General features: G+C 35.6%; 2 protein-coding genes across 3 annotated transcripts in view; both read right to left on the bottom strand.

The window, feature by feature from the left end:
* Window positions 1-2,155: 2,155 nt before the first annotated feature.
* LOC138335846 (ubiquitin carboxyl-terminal hydrolase 19-like) overlaps window positions 2,156-13,683 on the bottom strand; it is a 28,149-nt gene continuing 16,621 nt past the window's right edge. Inside the window, exons 19-28 of one of the 2 annotated variants that reach the window (XR_011210340.1) lie at window positions 13,331-13,446; window positions 12,924-13,067; window positions 11,849-12,438; window positions 10,161-10,261; window positions 9,725-9,764; window positions 9,209-9,284; window positions 8,800-8,952; window positions 7,066-7,232; window positions 3,164-6,672; window positions 2,156-3,120 (exon numbers count right to left, since the gene is read on the bottom strand). Coding sequence is in view for 1 of the 2 variants with exons in the window: in XM_069285002.1 (XP_069141103.1) it covers window positions 6,239-6,672; window positions 7,066-7,232; window positions 8,800-8,952; window positions 9,209-9,284; window positions 9,725-9,764; window positions 10,161-10,261; window positions 11,849-12,438; window positions 12,924-13,067; window positions 13,331-13,446 (1,821 nt within the window). In the remaining variant the exon portion in view is untranslated. Of the gene's footprint in view, window positions 6,673-7,065; window positions 7,233-8,799; window positions 8,953-9,208; window positions 9,285-9,724; window positions 9,765-10,160; window positions 10,262-11,848; window positions 12,439-12,923; window positions 13,068-13,330; window positions 13,447-13,683 lie in introns of both variants that reach the window. The other variant, XM_069285002.1, reaches the window with a different exon arrangement.
* Window positions 5,180-6,198, bottom strand: LOC138305107 (uncharacterized). The gene is made up of 2 exons (XM_069245506.1): window positions 6,181-6,198; window positions 5,180-5,806 (listed from the first exon to the last, which is right to left on the bottom strand). Exons 1-2 carry the CDS (start codon window positions 6,196-6,198, stop codon window positions 5,180-5,182), a joined length of 645 nt encoding a protein of 214 aa, XP_069101607.1.

The following is a 13,683-nucleotide window of genomic DNA, read 5'->3' as shown; positions in this document are numbered from 1 at the left end:
ATTATAGTGCATCATCTGATGAGAGTGTGCTAATTATAGTGCATCATCTGATGAGAGTGTGCTAATTATAGTGCATCATCTGATGAGAGTGTGCTAATTATAGTGCATCATCTGATGAGAGTGTGCTAATTATAGTGCATCATCTGATGAGAGTGTGCTAATTATAGTGCATCATCTGATGAGAGTGTTAATTATAGTGCATCATCTGATGAGAGTGTGCTAATTATAGTCCATCATCTGATGAGAGTGTGCTAATTATAGTCCATCATCTGATGAGAGTGTGCTAATTATAGTCCATCATCAGATGAGAGTGTGTTAATTATAGTCCATGGTCTGATGATAGTGTGCTAATTATAGTCCATCATGTGATGAGAGTGCTAATTATAGTCCATCATCTGATGAGAGTGTGTTAATTATAGTCCATGGTCTGATGATAGTGTGCTAATTATAGTCCATCATGTGATGAGAGTGCTAATTATAGTCCATCATCTGATGAGAGTATGCTAATTATAGTCCATCATCTGAAGAGAGTGCTAATTATAGTCCATCATCTGATGAGAGTGTGCTAATTATAGTCCATCATCTGATGAGTGTGCTAATTATAGTCCATCATCTGATGAGTGTGCTAATTATAGTCTTATGAGTGTGCTTATTATAGTCCATCTGATGAGAGTGTGCTAATTGTAGTCCATCATCTGATGAGAGTGTGCTAATTATAGTCCATCATCTTATGAGTGTGCTAATTATAGTCCATCATCTGATGAGAGTGTGCTAATTATAGTCCATCATCTGATGAGAGTGTGCTAATTATAGTCCATCATCTGATGAGAGTATGCTAATTATAGTCCACCATCTGATGAGAGTGCTAATTATAGTGCATCATCTGATGATAGTGTGCTAATTATAGTCCATCATCTGATGAGTGTGCTAATTATAGTCCATCATCTGATGAGTGTGCTAATTATAGTCTTATGAGTGTGCTTATTATAGTCCATCTGATGAGAGTGTGCTAATTGTAGTCCATCATCTGATGAGTGTGTGCTAATTATAGTCCATCATCTTATGAGTGTGCTAATTATAGTCCATCATCTGATGAGAGTGTGCTAATTATAGTCCATCATCTGATGAGAGTGTGCTAATTATAGTCCATCATCTGATGAGAGTATGCTAATTATAGTCCACCATCTGATGAGAGTGCTAATTATAGTGCATCATCTGATGAGAGTGTGCTAATTATAGTCCATCATCAGATGAGAGTATGCTAATTATAGTCCATCATCTTATGAGTGTGCTAATTATAGTCCATCATCTGATGAGAGTGTGCTAATTATAGTCCATCATCTGATGAGAGTGTGCTAATTATAGTCCATCATCTGATGAGAGTGTGCTAATTATAGTCCATCATCTGATGAGAGTGCTAATTATAGTGCATCATCTGATGAGAGTGTGCTAATTATAGTCCATCATCAGATGAGAGTATGCTAATTATAGTCCACCATCTGATGAGAGTGCTCATTATAGTCCACCATCTGATGAGAGTGCTAATTATATTACATTATTGGATGAGAGTGTGCTAATTATAGTCCATCATCTGATGAGTGTGCTAATTATAGTCCATCATCAGATGAGAGTATGCTAATTATAGTCCATCATCAGATGAGTGTGCTAATTATAGTCCATCATCAGATGAGATTGTGCTAATTATGGTCCATCATCTGATGATAGTGTGCTAATTATAGTCCATCATCTGATGAGTGTGTGCTAATTATAGTCCATCTGATGAGTGTGCTAATTATATTACATTATTGGATGAGAGTGTGCTAATTATAGTCCATCATCTGATGAAAGTGTGCTAATTATAGTCCATCTGATGAGTGTGCTAATTATAGTCCATCATCAGATGGGAGTATGCTAATTATAGTCCATCATCTGATGAGTGTGCTAATTATAGTCCATCATCTGATGAGTGTGATAATTATATTACATTATTGGATGAGAGTGTGCTGATTATAGTCCATCATCTGATGAGAGTATGCTAATTATAGTCAATCATCAGATGAGAGTGTGCTAATTATAGTCTGATGAGATTGTGCTAATTATAGTTCATAGTCTGATGAGAGTAAGCTAATAAAAACAAATATTCACCTTTGTTTCGACAATGTAAAGCATTTTATTTACATATCACACTTAAAAAAAGGAATTGAAATCAGTAACAAAATTACAATGGTTTATGATAACAAGTGGATCTTTATGCAACAAAATTACCGTATAGCTGTTATTTACAGGGTCAAAATTTTCATTATTTTACACAAAGAAATTTTAATTTTAGTTGTTATAAATTTCCACAATTTGGCCATGTATATATGATTCAACCATTTCACATTTCAAATTTTCAAATCAAAACAATGTCTCATGAAATTATCTTCTCCGTGAAAATATACGGCTATACGGTAATTGTTTTCTCGAACAGAAAACAAATAATAACACTTTAATCTACATACATACATCACAAGAATAGGGGTGACTCACTAATGCCCTGGTTTTATAATTGATTTATTTACCGCCTCAAAATTACACCCCATACTTAACACCCAATAATAAGTATCTTTTAAAGATCTACTTTTATAATTCTCATTTTCTTTCACAAAATGAATAAAGAAAAAGTACCGTGGGATATAATAAGTTTTAATTCAGAGTTGTGCTCCTTCCTAGAGATACATGGCTACTGTATTTCTATTAACCTAGCAATTTACTTAATTGGTACGTTTCACTTGCAATAACCAATTTTAGATATGACAAAGAAGCTAGGGAAAGACAATGGCTAATCAATTAGACTTGTTTGTTAACTAAGAGGTTATCTTGGCTGCACGAGTCATTGTCTTATTATTGGGTGTGTTTATCACTAAATCAGTTCTGGTCCACAATCCATCAAGGTTATTTGACGAGATGCTCCTATCATACACTGATACAATACAATACATGTTTATGTTACTAGTATTGTCTACAGGAACGCTATCGTTTATAAGTTTGTATGGTTGGACCTTGTTGTTCATTTGTGAATTAATAATAGATCTGCTGATTTATATTGTTTTCAGACAACATTGACAAAGTCCTTGTTGCCTGTATTAGAATCTGCAGACAAAATTGACAAAGTCCTTGTTGCCTGTATTAGAATCTGCAGACAACATTGACAAAGTCCTTTTGCCTGTATTAGAATCTGCAGGTTCATCTGGATTTTTCTTGAAATAATTCCCTTTACAAACAGTCAAACTAGTCCAACCGTATGAATATAAACGGCCCTAGAGATGTTTCTACTGCTTTAGTGTAAGCTAACAATGACCATCTTTTATATTTTAGGGATATTTTGGACATTTTCCTTGTGAGCTCCTGATATATCAGATTTCTTAAAACATAATTTCAAAGGAATGCACAAATTTTGTATGAATTTAAATCTTTAAGATAACATCCTTATAGGATATATAAATGATGTAAATGTCATATTCTCCTCAGAAATATCACAATGTATTAGGGCTATTCCTTACTTCTATACCCATAGATGGATTTCTTTTAAATAAATATCTGATACATGTATATGGGGGGTCTCCCTGAACATCATCCTAGGCCAAGGTATGTTTTACTGGAATAGCCCCGCGATTAAATAAGAATATATGGCCAAACATTTCAATGTGATAGGTACCGATTATTGAGATCACAGTTTCTATGTTCCATCTATTGGCGTTTCACACACAATTGATAGATAAATGAGACAGTCAGATGAGAGTTGAACAAGATTGCTCCTCTTTACCTAGCATCATGATCAAGCTTGTCATGTGCACCTCTATACCTTAATCCAAGGTACCTCCCTGCATGATTCTTTACCTCCATAAATCAGTCTTACACACAAGTTTATGGAATTTAACATAAGTGGAGATAATAAAACACATTCAATCCATAATGAACCCCCATTATCAAATTAGCATCTTTTCTATAACATCACCCCCATTATCAAATTAGCATCTTTTCTATAACGTAACCCCAATTATCAAATTAACATCTTTTCTATAACGTAACCCCAATTATCAAATTAACATCTTTTCTATAAAGTCACCCCCATTATCAAATCAGCATCTTTTCTATAACGTCACCCCCATTATCAAATTAACATCTTTTCTATAACGTAACCCCAATTATCAAATTAACATCTTTTCTATAAAGTCACCCCCATTATCAAATTAGAATCTTTTCTATAACGTAACCCCCATTATCAAATTAGCATCTTTTCTATTACGTCACCAGAATTATATAGCTGTTACCTGTGGAATCAGGAGGGAATTACAAGTGTAGTGTACACCGCTGGTCTATAAAGGACTTCTTCAACATGATTAGACAGAGAGAAATACTTACCAGGGTCTAGACTCAATCTTCTGTACTGAAGACATAGCCATATGATTTAGCCTTGTCTAAGTCATCATAATCAGGGAATAATACTCCCACAAGTAATATAAGATTATCTATTAACACAGAACTGTTGGCATCTAAACTTCATACTTTAATAAGCAGATTCTTCATTAATTGAATTCATTAGCACATGTAGTTTGTAAAGACAATTTTCATTGAGTTATCCTTTCACATACGTTAATTAAATCCTCTGACATTTTTACTATAAATTTGATAATTTTTTTTTTTTTTACTTTAAACGTCAAATTTTACACAAAAAATTTAAAATCTTTGTTTGTTAACTGTTTTACATCATATTAACAGCCTTGGTTATTTAAGGATGTGCCAGGTTTGAAGGGTTGAGGATCAGGAGGAAAACTATGACCTAAATTCAACAGAGTTGGTTCTTGGCTGAAATAGGTTTTGAACTGTCTACCCTGAGGCAGAGGGCTAGTGATAAAAAGTTAGAACATGGAACATCCTAACCACTCAACCACTCCCTCTCCTTGCTGCACAAATTTAATAATAACTCCATTAATAGGGAACATTACAGAACTCTATATAGTTTACTCAACTCCCCTTTATGTCAGGGTTCTGTGTACCAAATTTTATCAAAATCTGTCCAGTAGTTTAGGAGTTTGACAAAGTTGTGTCTACAGACAGACAGACAGACGGACAACCCGATTCCAGTATACCTCCCCCACCCCCGTGTGAATAATAACAGGTTTTCACACATAGACAGCTATTTCTCACTGATGCTAGAGATCAGAGCAATCGTTGACTCACTGATGCTAGAGATCAGAGCAATCGTTGACTCACTGATGCTAGAGATCAGAGCAATCGTTGACTCACTGATGCTAGAGATCAGAGCAATCGTTGACTCACTGATGCTAGAGATCAGAGCAATCTTTGATTCACTGATGCTAGAGATCAGAGCAATCGTTGACTCACTGATGCTAGAGATCAGAGCAATCGTTGACTCAATGATGCTAGAGATCAGAGCAATCGTTGACTCAATGATGCTAGAGATCAGAGCAATCGTTGACTCACTGATGATAGAGATCAGAGCAATCTTTGATTCACTGATGCTAGAGATCAGAGCAATCGTTGACTCACTGATGCTAGAGATCAGAGCAATCGTTGACTCACTGATGCTAGAGATCAGAGCAATCTTTGACTCACTGATGATAGAGATCAGAGCAATCTTTGACTCACTGATGATAGAGATCAGAGCAATCGTTGACTCACTGATGCTGGAGATCAGAGCAATCGTTGACTCACTGATGCTAGAGATCAGAGCAATCTTTGATTCACTGATGCTAGCGATCAGAGCAATCTTTGACTCACTGATGCTAGCGATCAGAGCAATCTTTGAAACAAATATCACAAAAATCACAAGGGATGTCTACAATGAGTAGAGAGTAAAAAATGATGTAAAAGTTTGATAAATATTTCTCCAGATAAAAACAACAAAGTAACCTACACATTCATTATAAAGATTATCTGATGACTTTATATAAACAATATGTATCACATGTCAAGCTTCCAAGACGTTCAGATATATATCAAGTTTTATATTACTCCTGGTCTAACAAGAAATACAACATAGTAAAACAACCTTCCACACGTCATACAACCTACTCACAACTTGTCAACTCCTAAAGATAAATACGTCTCATAAACACATATCCTTATAGTGCCATGTTACCAAGGCAACCTCTAACATCACAATTAACTCGTTACCAAGGCAACCTCCGCCATCACAATAAACATGTTACCAAGGCAACTTCCTACATCACAGTTAGTCGACAGCCTCCATATCCATGTATCCCAGATCTACAGGAGCCTTGTACGTACTGATACGAGTGTCCTCCTCATCCTCGTCACTTTCCTCTTGGTGCTGGGGCTGGCAGTAACGGTTGTCCAGTGTAGCCTCAGTAGCGTTCCCTGAGAGAGACCCTACACTTTTGTCCGTGGAGCCTGTATTGTCCGTGGAGCCTGTATTGTCCGTGAAGTCTGTATTGTCTATGGAGCCTGAAGCATTGCCTGTATTTTTTGTATCATTTGAAGGCTTGGTTTGATCGGAGTCCCTCACACTGTCTGGTTCTGGGGACACTTCTTTGGGGATTGAGAATATATCCCGTCGGCGATAAAATAATAGGTACGCTCCTCTGGTCACTATGTTTTTCTCGTTACTTAATGATGTCACTCTGCTGTCGTCACACAAACGCCAGTCTGACAAAATAATATCGACACGTATGTATAATCATAACTAAAAATTGATTATAATTAAGGTTGTAACCAAAACGCCTATGTATCCAAAACAAAGGTTATATAATTATATTAACTAAGAATTATAAAATAACGCCAATTTATCCAAAACAAATGTTATATAATCATATTAACTAAGAATCATAAAATATCTGTAAGCCTTGAGTGTTCACCTTCATATGAAATTAGTTTATGGAGTAGCTGGCAGGGTAACAATACTATATGCTCCCTCCACAAACATAGCAGGGGAATGAAAAAGGACAGAATCTGATAAACAAGAGAGTCGGACATTGATCATACATACCCACATCATTTTTAATAAGAACACAGAAGATGTCAGACCCTGATCATACATACCCACGTCGTTTTTTGTGGAGTCTGTGAGGTCTGCACACCTCACAAAGGCCGTGTAGTGACCCCCTAGGATGCCCCCGTAATGGTTTACCACCGCATACAGATCATAGATTGGTGGCGGCTCGTTCTTAGGCCGAGTACCGATGTAGAACTTGGATAGATCAAAACCTCTGTGGGCGAAAATAAAAGAGTAACTGATAAATGCTGGTATATTGAATATAAAAACATACAGCAAATTGAGGAATTCTACAAGTCTTGGGAATATGGTACTACAGGAAGTATTGGAGAAACAGCACAATTTACAGGATACCACAATCCAACTCTACTATGGAGTATAACTTTTTATTCCCAGTATACCACAATCCAACTCTACTTATGGAGTATAACTTTTTATTCCTCAGTACTCACTTTTTATTCCCAGTATACTTTTTATTCCCAGTAGTATAACTTTTTATTCCCAGTATACTTTTTATTCCAGTATCACTTTTTATTCCCAGTATCACTTTTTATTCCCAGTATAACTTTTTATTCCCAGTATAACTTTTTATTCCCAGTATCACTTTTTATTCCCAGTATAACTTTTTATTCCCAGTATCACTTTTTATTCCCAGTATCACTTTTTATTCCCAGTATCACTTTTTATTCCCAGTATCACTTTTTATTCCCAGTATCCTTTTATTCCAGTATCACTTTTATTCCCAGTATAACTTTTTATTCCCAGTATCACTTTTTATTCCCAGTATCACTTTTTATTCCCAGTATCACTTTTTATTCCCAGTATCACTTTTTATTCCCAGTATCACTTTTTATTCCCAGTATCACTTTTTATTCCCAGTATCACTTTTTATTCCCAGTATAACTTTTTATTCCCAGTATAACTTTTTATTCCCAGTATCACTTTTTATTCCCAGTATAACTTTTTATTCCCAGTATAACTTTTTATTCCCAGTATCACTTTTTATTCCCAGTATAACTTTTTATTCCCAGTATCACTTTTTATTCCCAGTATCACTTTTTATTCCCAGTATCACTTTTTATTCCCAGTATCACTTTTTATTCCCAGTATCACTTTTTATTCCCAGTATCACTTTTTATTCCCAGTATAACTTTTTATTCCCAGTATCACTTTTTATTCCCAGTATAACTTTTTATTCCCAGTATCACTTTTTATTCCCAGTATAACTTTTTATTCCCAGTATAACTTTTATTCCCAGTATCACTTTTTATTCCCAGTATACTTTTTATTCCATATCACTTTTTTTCCAGTATCACTTTTTATTCCCAGTATACATTTTTCCCAGTATCAACTTTTTATTCCCAGTATAACTTTTTATTCCCAGTATCACTTTTTATTCCCAGTATCACTTTTTATTCCCAGTATCACTTTTTATTCCCAGTATCACTTTTTATTCCCAGTATAACTTTTTATTCCCAGTATCACTTTTTATTCCCAGTATCACTTTTTATTCCCAGTATAACTTTTTATTCCCAGTATCACTTTTTATTCCCAGTATCACTTTTTATTCCCAGTATCACTTTTCATTCACTTGATTTGTAGCTTTTTTACTTATGAATTAATTCAATCTAAAGCCTGAAAGATCTCCCTAGAGGACTTAAAATCGAGTCGGCTTGAAGTCATTACTAATATAGGTATCATCCAGTTGACAATCAGAATGCTGACTCTACTGACATACAACGGTATCACAGAAGGCACATCTTACAGTACTCTTAACAGACCTGACTGGAAATTCCACCATTTTGTCAATCTTGTCGCGCCAGATAAAGTTACGGAATGAGAAGCGTTTGAGTTGAATGATGAGTGTATGGGGCAGTCTCCAGATGGACATTTGTTTTGTGGCCTCTCGATGCTCCTTGCACTTGGGACAGTACCTGCATGAAACAAGGACATAATCATATTATTCTGTGACTTAGTTACCTTATTTTCTGTTTTATAGTATTCTCATTAAAATTGCCAAAACTGAAATAGTCTGAAAATAGTTTTACCTACTTTTGCTTTTCTGAATTTGAGAGTAGCTTTATGATAGGTAGTTCTTTTGTTTACTTTGTCCAATCCTAGTCATGGCCTTGAACTTTGACCTAATGTTCAATGAGGTCATCAATCTATATTCTGAATTAGCAGACTTACCAAGCCTCCTCTGGACTGAGGACTTCGGGCTCTGTGAACAAGTCTAAACACTGGGTAATGGTGATGTTACTGTTCTCTGTAATAAAATACATTATCCTAAGTAACTATTTCACAGCAATAATAAAGAAACCGACGTCAATTAAATGGGATAAATTAAGCCCAAACCGGTAGTGATCAAAGCTAAGATCATGATATTCAGTTTCCAAAAGTATCCCTTGTATCCTAATTTTATTGAAATCAGACAATGTTTTAAAATTATGAGCATTTTTTTTTTTTTTTTTTTTTTTAGAGATTATGGTGGCCATTTTGGATTTCTCACGAAAATTCAAATTCATATTGCACATGCCGCTCATGTCTACATATTACCAGGCATTACCATGTGCAAATCGGCCCCTTTATGTACTTATGTTGTCTGGTCATTGTCTGATGAAGGTGACCGTGTACATATACGTTTTCCTCAGAACATTCACAGGCTGTGTAACAATATCATTTTATAAAAGAATTGGTCTGTCTTACCGTCCAATGAAGCCTGCATACTGGGATCCTCTTCACAGTCCTGTAAAGACAAGGGAAATAATCATAACATTTCTGCACAAACCTGGCAAAGTAGTCCGACCGACAAAAAACACAAAGATATCATAATTTTCCAACTATTCTGCCATATGATGTAGCTAAGACATGAACATTTAAAGATCATAATGCACCAGATTTAAAATGTTCACTTTTATATGTATCATAGAAAATATTTTATTTCTTTTTATCTAATTTTCCTTTTAGCCCTAAAAAATTTGTTTGTGATGTGATTACACATGTGATAAAATAATTAAAAAACATTGAATTCTGCCATAAAAATAATGGTTTGACATTCAACAATATTGAGAGTGTATGTTGCTAATGAAACTTCCTTTAATATCTTTAGATATCATCCAAAACTACAATTAATGAGACATACCAATTCTTTGGTTTGCACGAGAGCATATGGACTGAACTTGTCATTATTCTTCCAATCAATAGAGAGAAACTGGCGATAAGACAAATCCAGGGGTACGTCTCCTATAGGATGATAAGACAGGAATCAACAAAGGTCATTATTCCATCTTTGATTTGGTACAGTAACAACAAAGGTCATTATTCCATCTTTGATTTGGTACAGTAACAACAAAGGTCATTATTCCATCTTTGATTTGGTACAGTAACAAACAAAAGGTCATTATTCCATCTTTGATTTGGTACAGTAACAACAAAGGTCATTATTCCATCTTTGATTTGGTACAGTAACAACAAAGGTCATTATTCCATCTTTGATTTGGTACAGTAACAACAAAGGTCATTATTCCATCTTTGATTTGGTACAGTAACAACAAAGGTCATTATTCCATCTTTGATTTGGTACAGTAACAACAAAGGTCATTATTCCATCTTTGATTTAGTACAGTAACAACAAAGGTCATTATTCCATCTTTGATTTGGTACAGTAACAACAAAGGTCATTATTCCATCTTTGATTTGGTACAGTAACAACAAAGGTCATTATTCCATCTTTGATTTGGTACAGTAACAACAAAGGTCATTATTCCATCTTTGATTTGGTACAGTAACAACAAAGGTCATTATTCCATCTTTGATTTGGTACAGTAACAACAAAGGTCATTATTCCATCTTTGATTTGGTACAGTAACAACAAAGGTCATTATTCCATCTTTGATTTGGTACAGTAACACCAAAGGTCATTATTCCATCTTTGATTTGGTACAGTAACAACAAAGGTCATTATTCCATCTTTGATTTGGTACAGTAACAACAAAGGTCATTATTCCATCTTTGATTTGGTACAGTAACAACAAAGGTCATTATTCCATCTTTGATTTGGTACAGTAACAACAAAGCTTTGTATGAAGACCATACACAGAAATTATCTAACGACAAATATTTGCTATATACATATGCTAAAAGAAGATCATTCTATCTTGAAAACTTTCAAAATAAATGTGATCACATAAAATTTCACAGGAAGTATAACTTGGAAACCTTACAGAATTAGTTATAATTATCTATCAGAGAATCTATATGTCAATAAGAAAGAGGCATTTTAAATCCGTCATGTACCCGGAAGTTTTAGACTATATACCATTTAGCTAATATTTTTTGCAAGGATGATATTTTTTGTGCTTTTGTGATTTTATTTCATCTATGAGATAGGAAGTAATCAGACAAGTTGAGATAGGAAGTAATCAGACAAGTTGAGATAGGAAGTAATCAGACAAGTTGAGATAGGAAGTAATCAGACAAGTTGAGATAGGAAGTAATCAGACAAGTTGAGATAGGAAGTAATCAGACAAGTTGAGATAGGAAGTAATCAGACAAGTTGAGATAGGAAGTAATCAGACAAGTTGAGATAGGAAGTAATCAGACAAGTTGAGATAGGAAGTAATCAGACAAGTTGAGATAGGAAGTAATCAGACAAGTTGAGATAGGAAGTAATCAGACAAGTTGAGATAGGAAGTAATCAGACAAGTTGAGATAGGAAGTAATCAGACATACTCTAATAACCATATAGAACAATTTAATAATGAAATTATGATTTTTCCATTTTAAGTGAAAAACTGCGAAAATTCCCAGCTGTACCATATATAATTATACCTTTGTCATCCAGTCTTTCCCCATCAGGGCCCTTCAGGCCGATACCCTCTTGGTTGACTGGCTTGATGAAGAAGAGAGGCGAGACCCTATCCATATCATCTGATTTAATGCCCAGTACAGGGTTAGTGGGGGTCGGCCTATGGGTCCGCCCGTCTTCCATATCCTCATCCTCCCCTCCCATCTCCGCCTCCCTCGTCATGTCAGCGTAGTCTGACTGGGGCAGTTTGAAGGAAGGATACTCGGGTAGATTCCTCTCGTCCAAGGCCTCGTCGGCTGGTCCCGGATTGAGCTGTATATCTATATCTGTGGGACTAACCTGGTCTATATCACTACTAGAGGGATAATCCTCAGCGTTACCAGTATCGGTGGTGACACTGGACGATGAAGCGGTCAGATCTATCTCCCCTAACTGGTCCTGGCCAGCTGTGATTGTACATGTACTACTGATTGATGATTGACTATCCAAACTGTTCATACTGCCACTCGATTGGCTGCTGCTGCTACTGAGGCTGGACGACGTGGATGATTGACTGCACAGTTTACCAGATGCATCAGGTTTTACGGGAGGTTGAAACACATCCACAGAGTATCTACAAACACAAACAATACATAATATACTATAACAAGCATACTGAGTATTGCCTCATCTGAGTAGATCTAAAGCAATACATGTCCTTTGCCGGTCCCCTATTGGCCTGATCACCTTTAAATTTGTCAAATTCAATTTGATTATCTATGTATACGTTAAATTTGGTAATAACTTGTAATGTTGCTGTGAGAGCACTGTTTCTTTTGAAAATAGTATTCAGTGACCATGACCTTATCACCATGAAATTTGAACTTGTCCAAGATATTTTGATATACCTTTACATATGTGAAATTTGATGATAATCTGTTAAAACTGAAGCTGTGAGAGCACTAAAAGACTTCGTGCAGACTGATGGAAGAAAAGAGAGATGGACAGACAGAGAGATGGACAGACAGACGGAGAGAAATGAAAACTAAAGTCATCTCTAGGCTCACTTGCAGGCACTGATAAGCATGGTTATTTGATCTGTAATTCTGAGGTACTCACCTGGCATAAGCTTCCAAGAGGGTACAGAGCCTGGAGAAGGTTGTCCGTGACTCGGGGATACTGAGTATATATGGACATCCGACAGGTTCTGGGGTAGGTTTACAATTAGTACGATGGAGATTCCAGTGGTCCCTCTGACATTTCCTGACAGTAATTAAAACTAAAGCTGAGAACCCAGTATCATCAATTCAATTACCTTCATTTACAATGAAAGACATAAAAAATGTTAGAGATTATGGTATGTTTATCAAAAGTGTACTAAATGACATGTTATAAATGGTGACACAGAATCCTGATTGACCTCTCTGAACAGTACTGATATAGCCATGAAGTATCTATTCCTTACACATACCTATCACAATATCCGACTTTGAAACATTTTGTACATCTCTTAAGCTTACACATACCTATCACAATATCCGACTTTGAAACATTTTGTACACCTCTTTAGCTTGGTTCCATCAGGACACGGTCGTTTACAGGACGCACAGTGTGAGGGGGCGACGTTAGGTAGAATTGTTCTCTGGAAACATACAATTCTTCATTAATACAAGCTTACAGTAAGTGTTGCAAGCAACACATGTCATCTGGCGTCAATTATATTTTCTAATCTATGGCAATTTGTTATTGTTGCTTAGTTATGCTATCATTGTATGAAGTTTGAACAAATTCTGTTGATGTGTTCTCAAGTTATTGTCCGGTAACTAAAATTTTTGAAACAATCTATTTGAGTAACAGTGACCTTTGTAGTTGACCTTTT

This window comes from Argopecten irradians, chromosome 12 (genome assembly GCF_041381155.1).
Source record: "Argopecten irradians isolate NY chromosome 12, Ai_NY, whole genome shotgun sequence".
Classification (NCBI taxonomy): Eukaryota; Metazoa; Mollusca; class Bivalvia; order Pectinida; family Pectinidae; genus Argopecten; species Argopecten irradians.
This window is presented reverse-complemented; position numbering and strand designations above follow the sequence as displayed.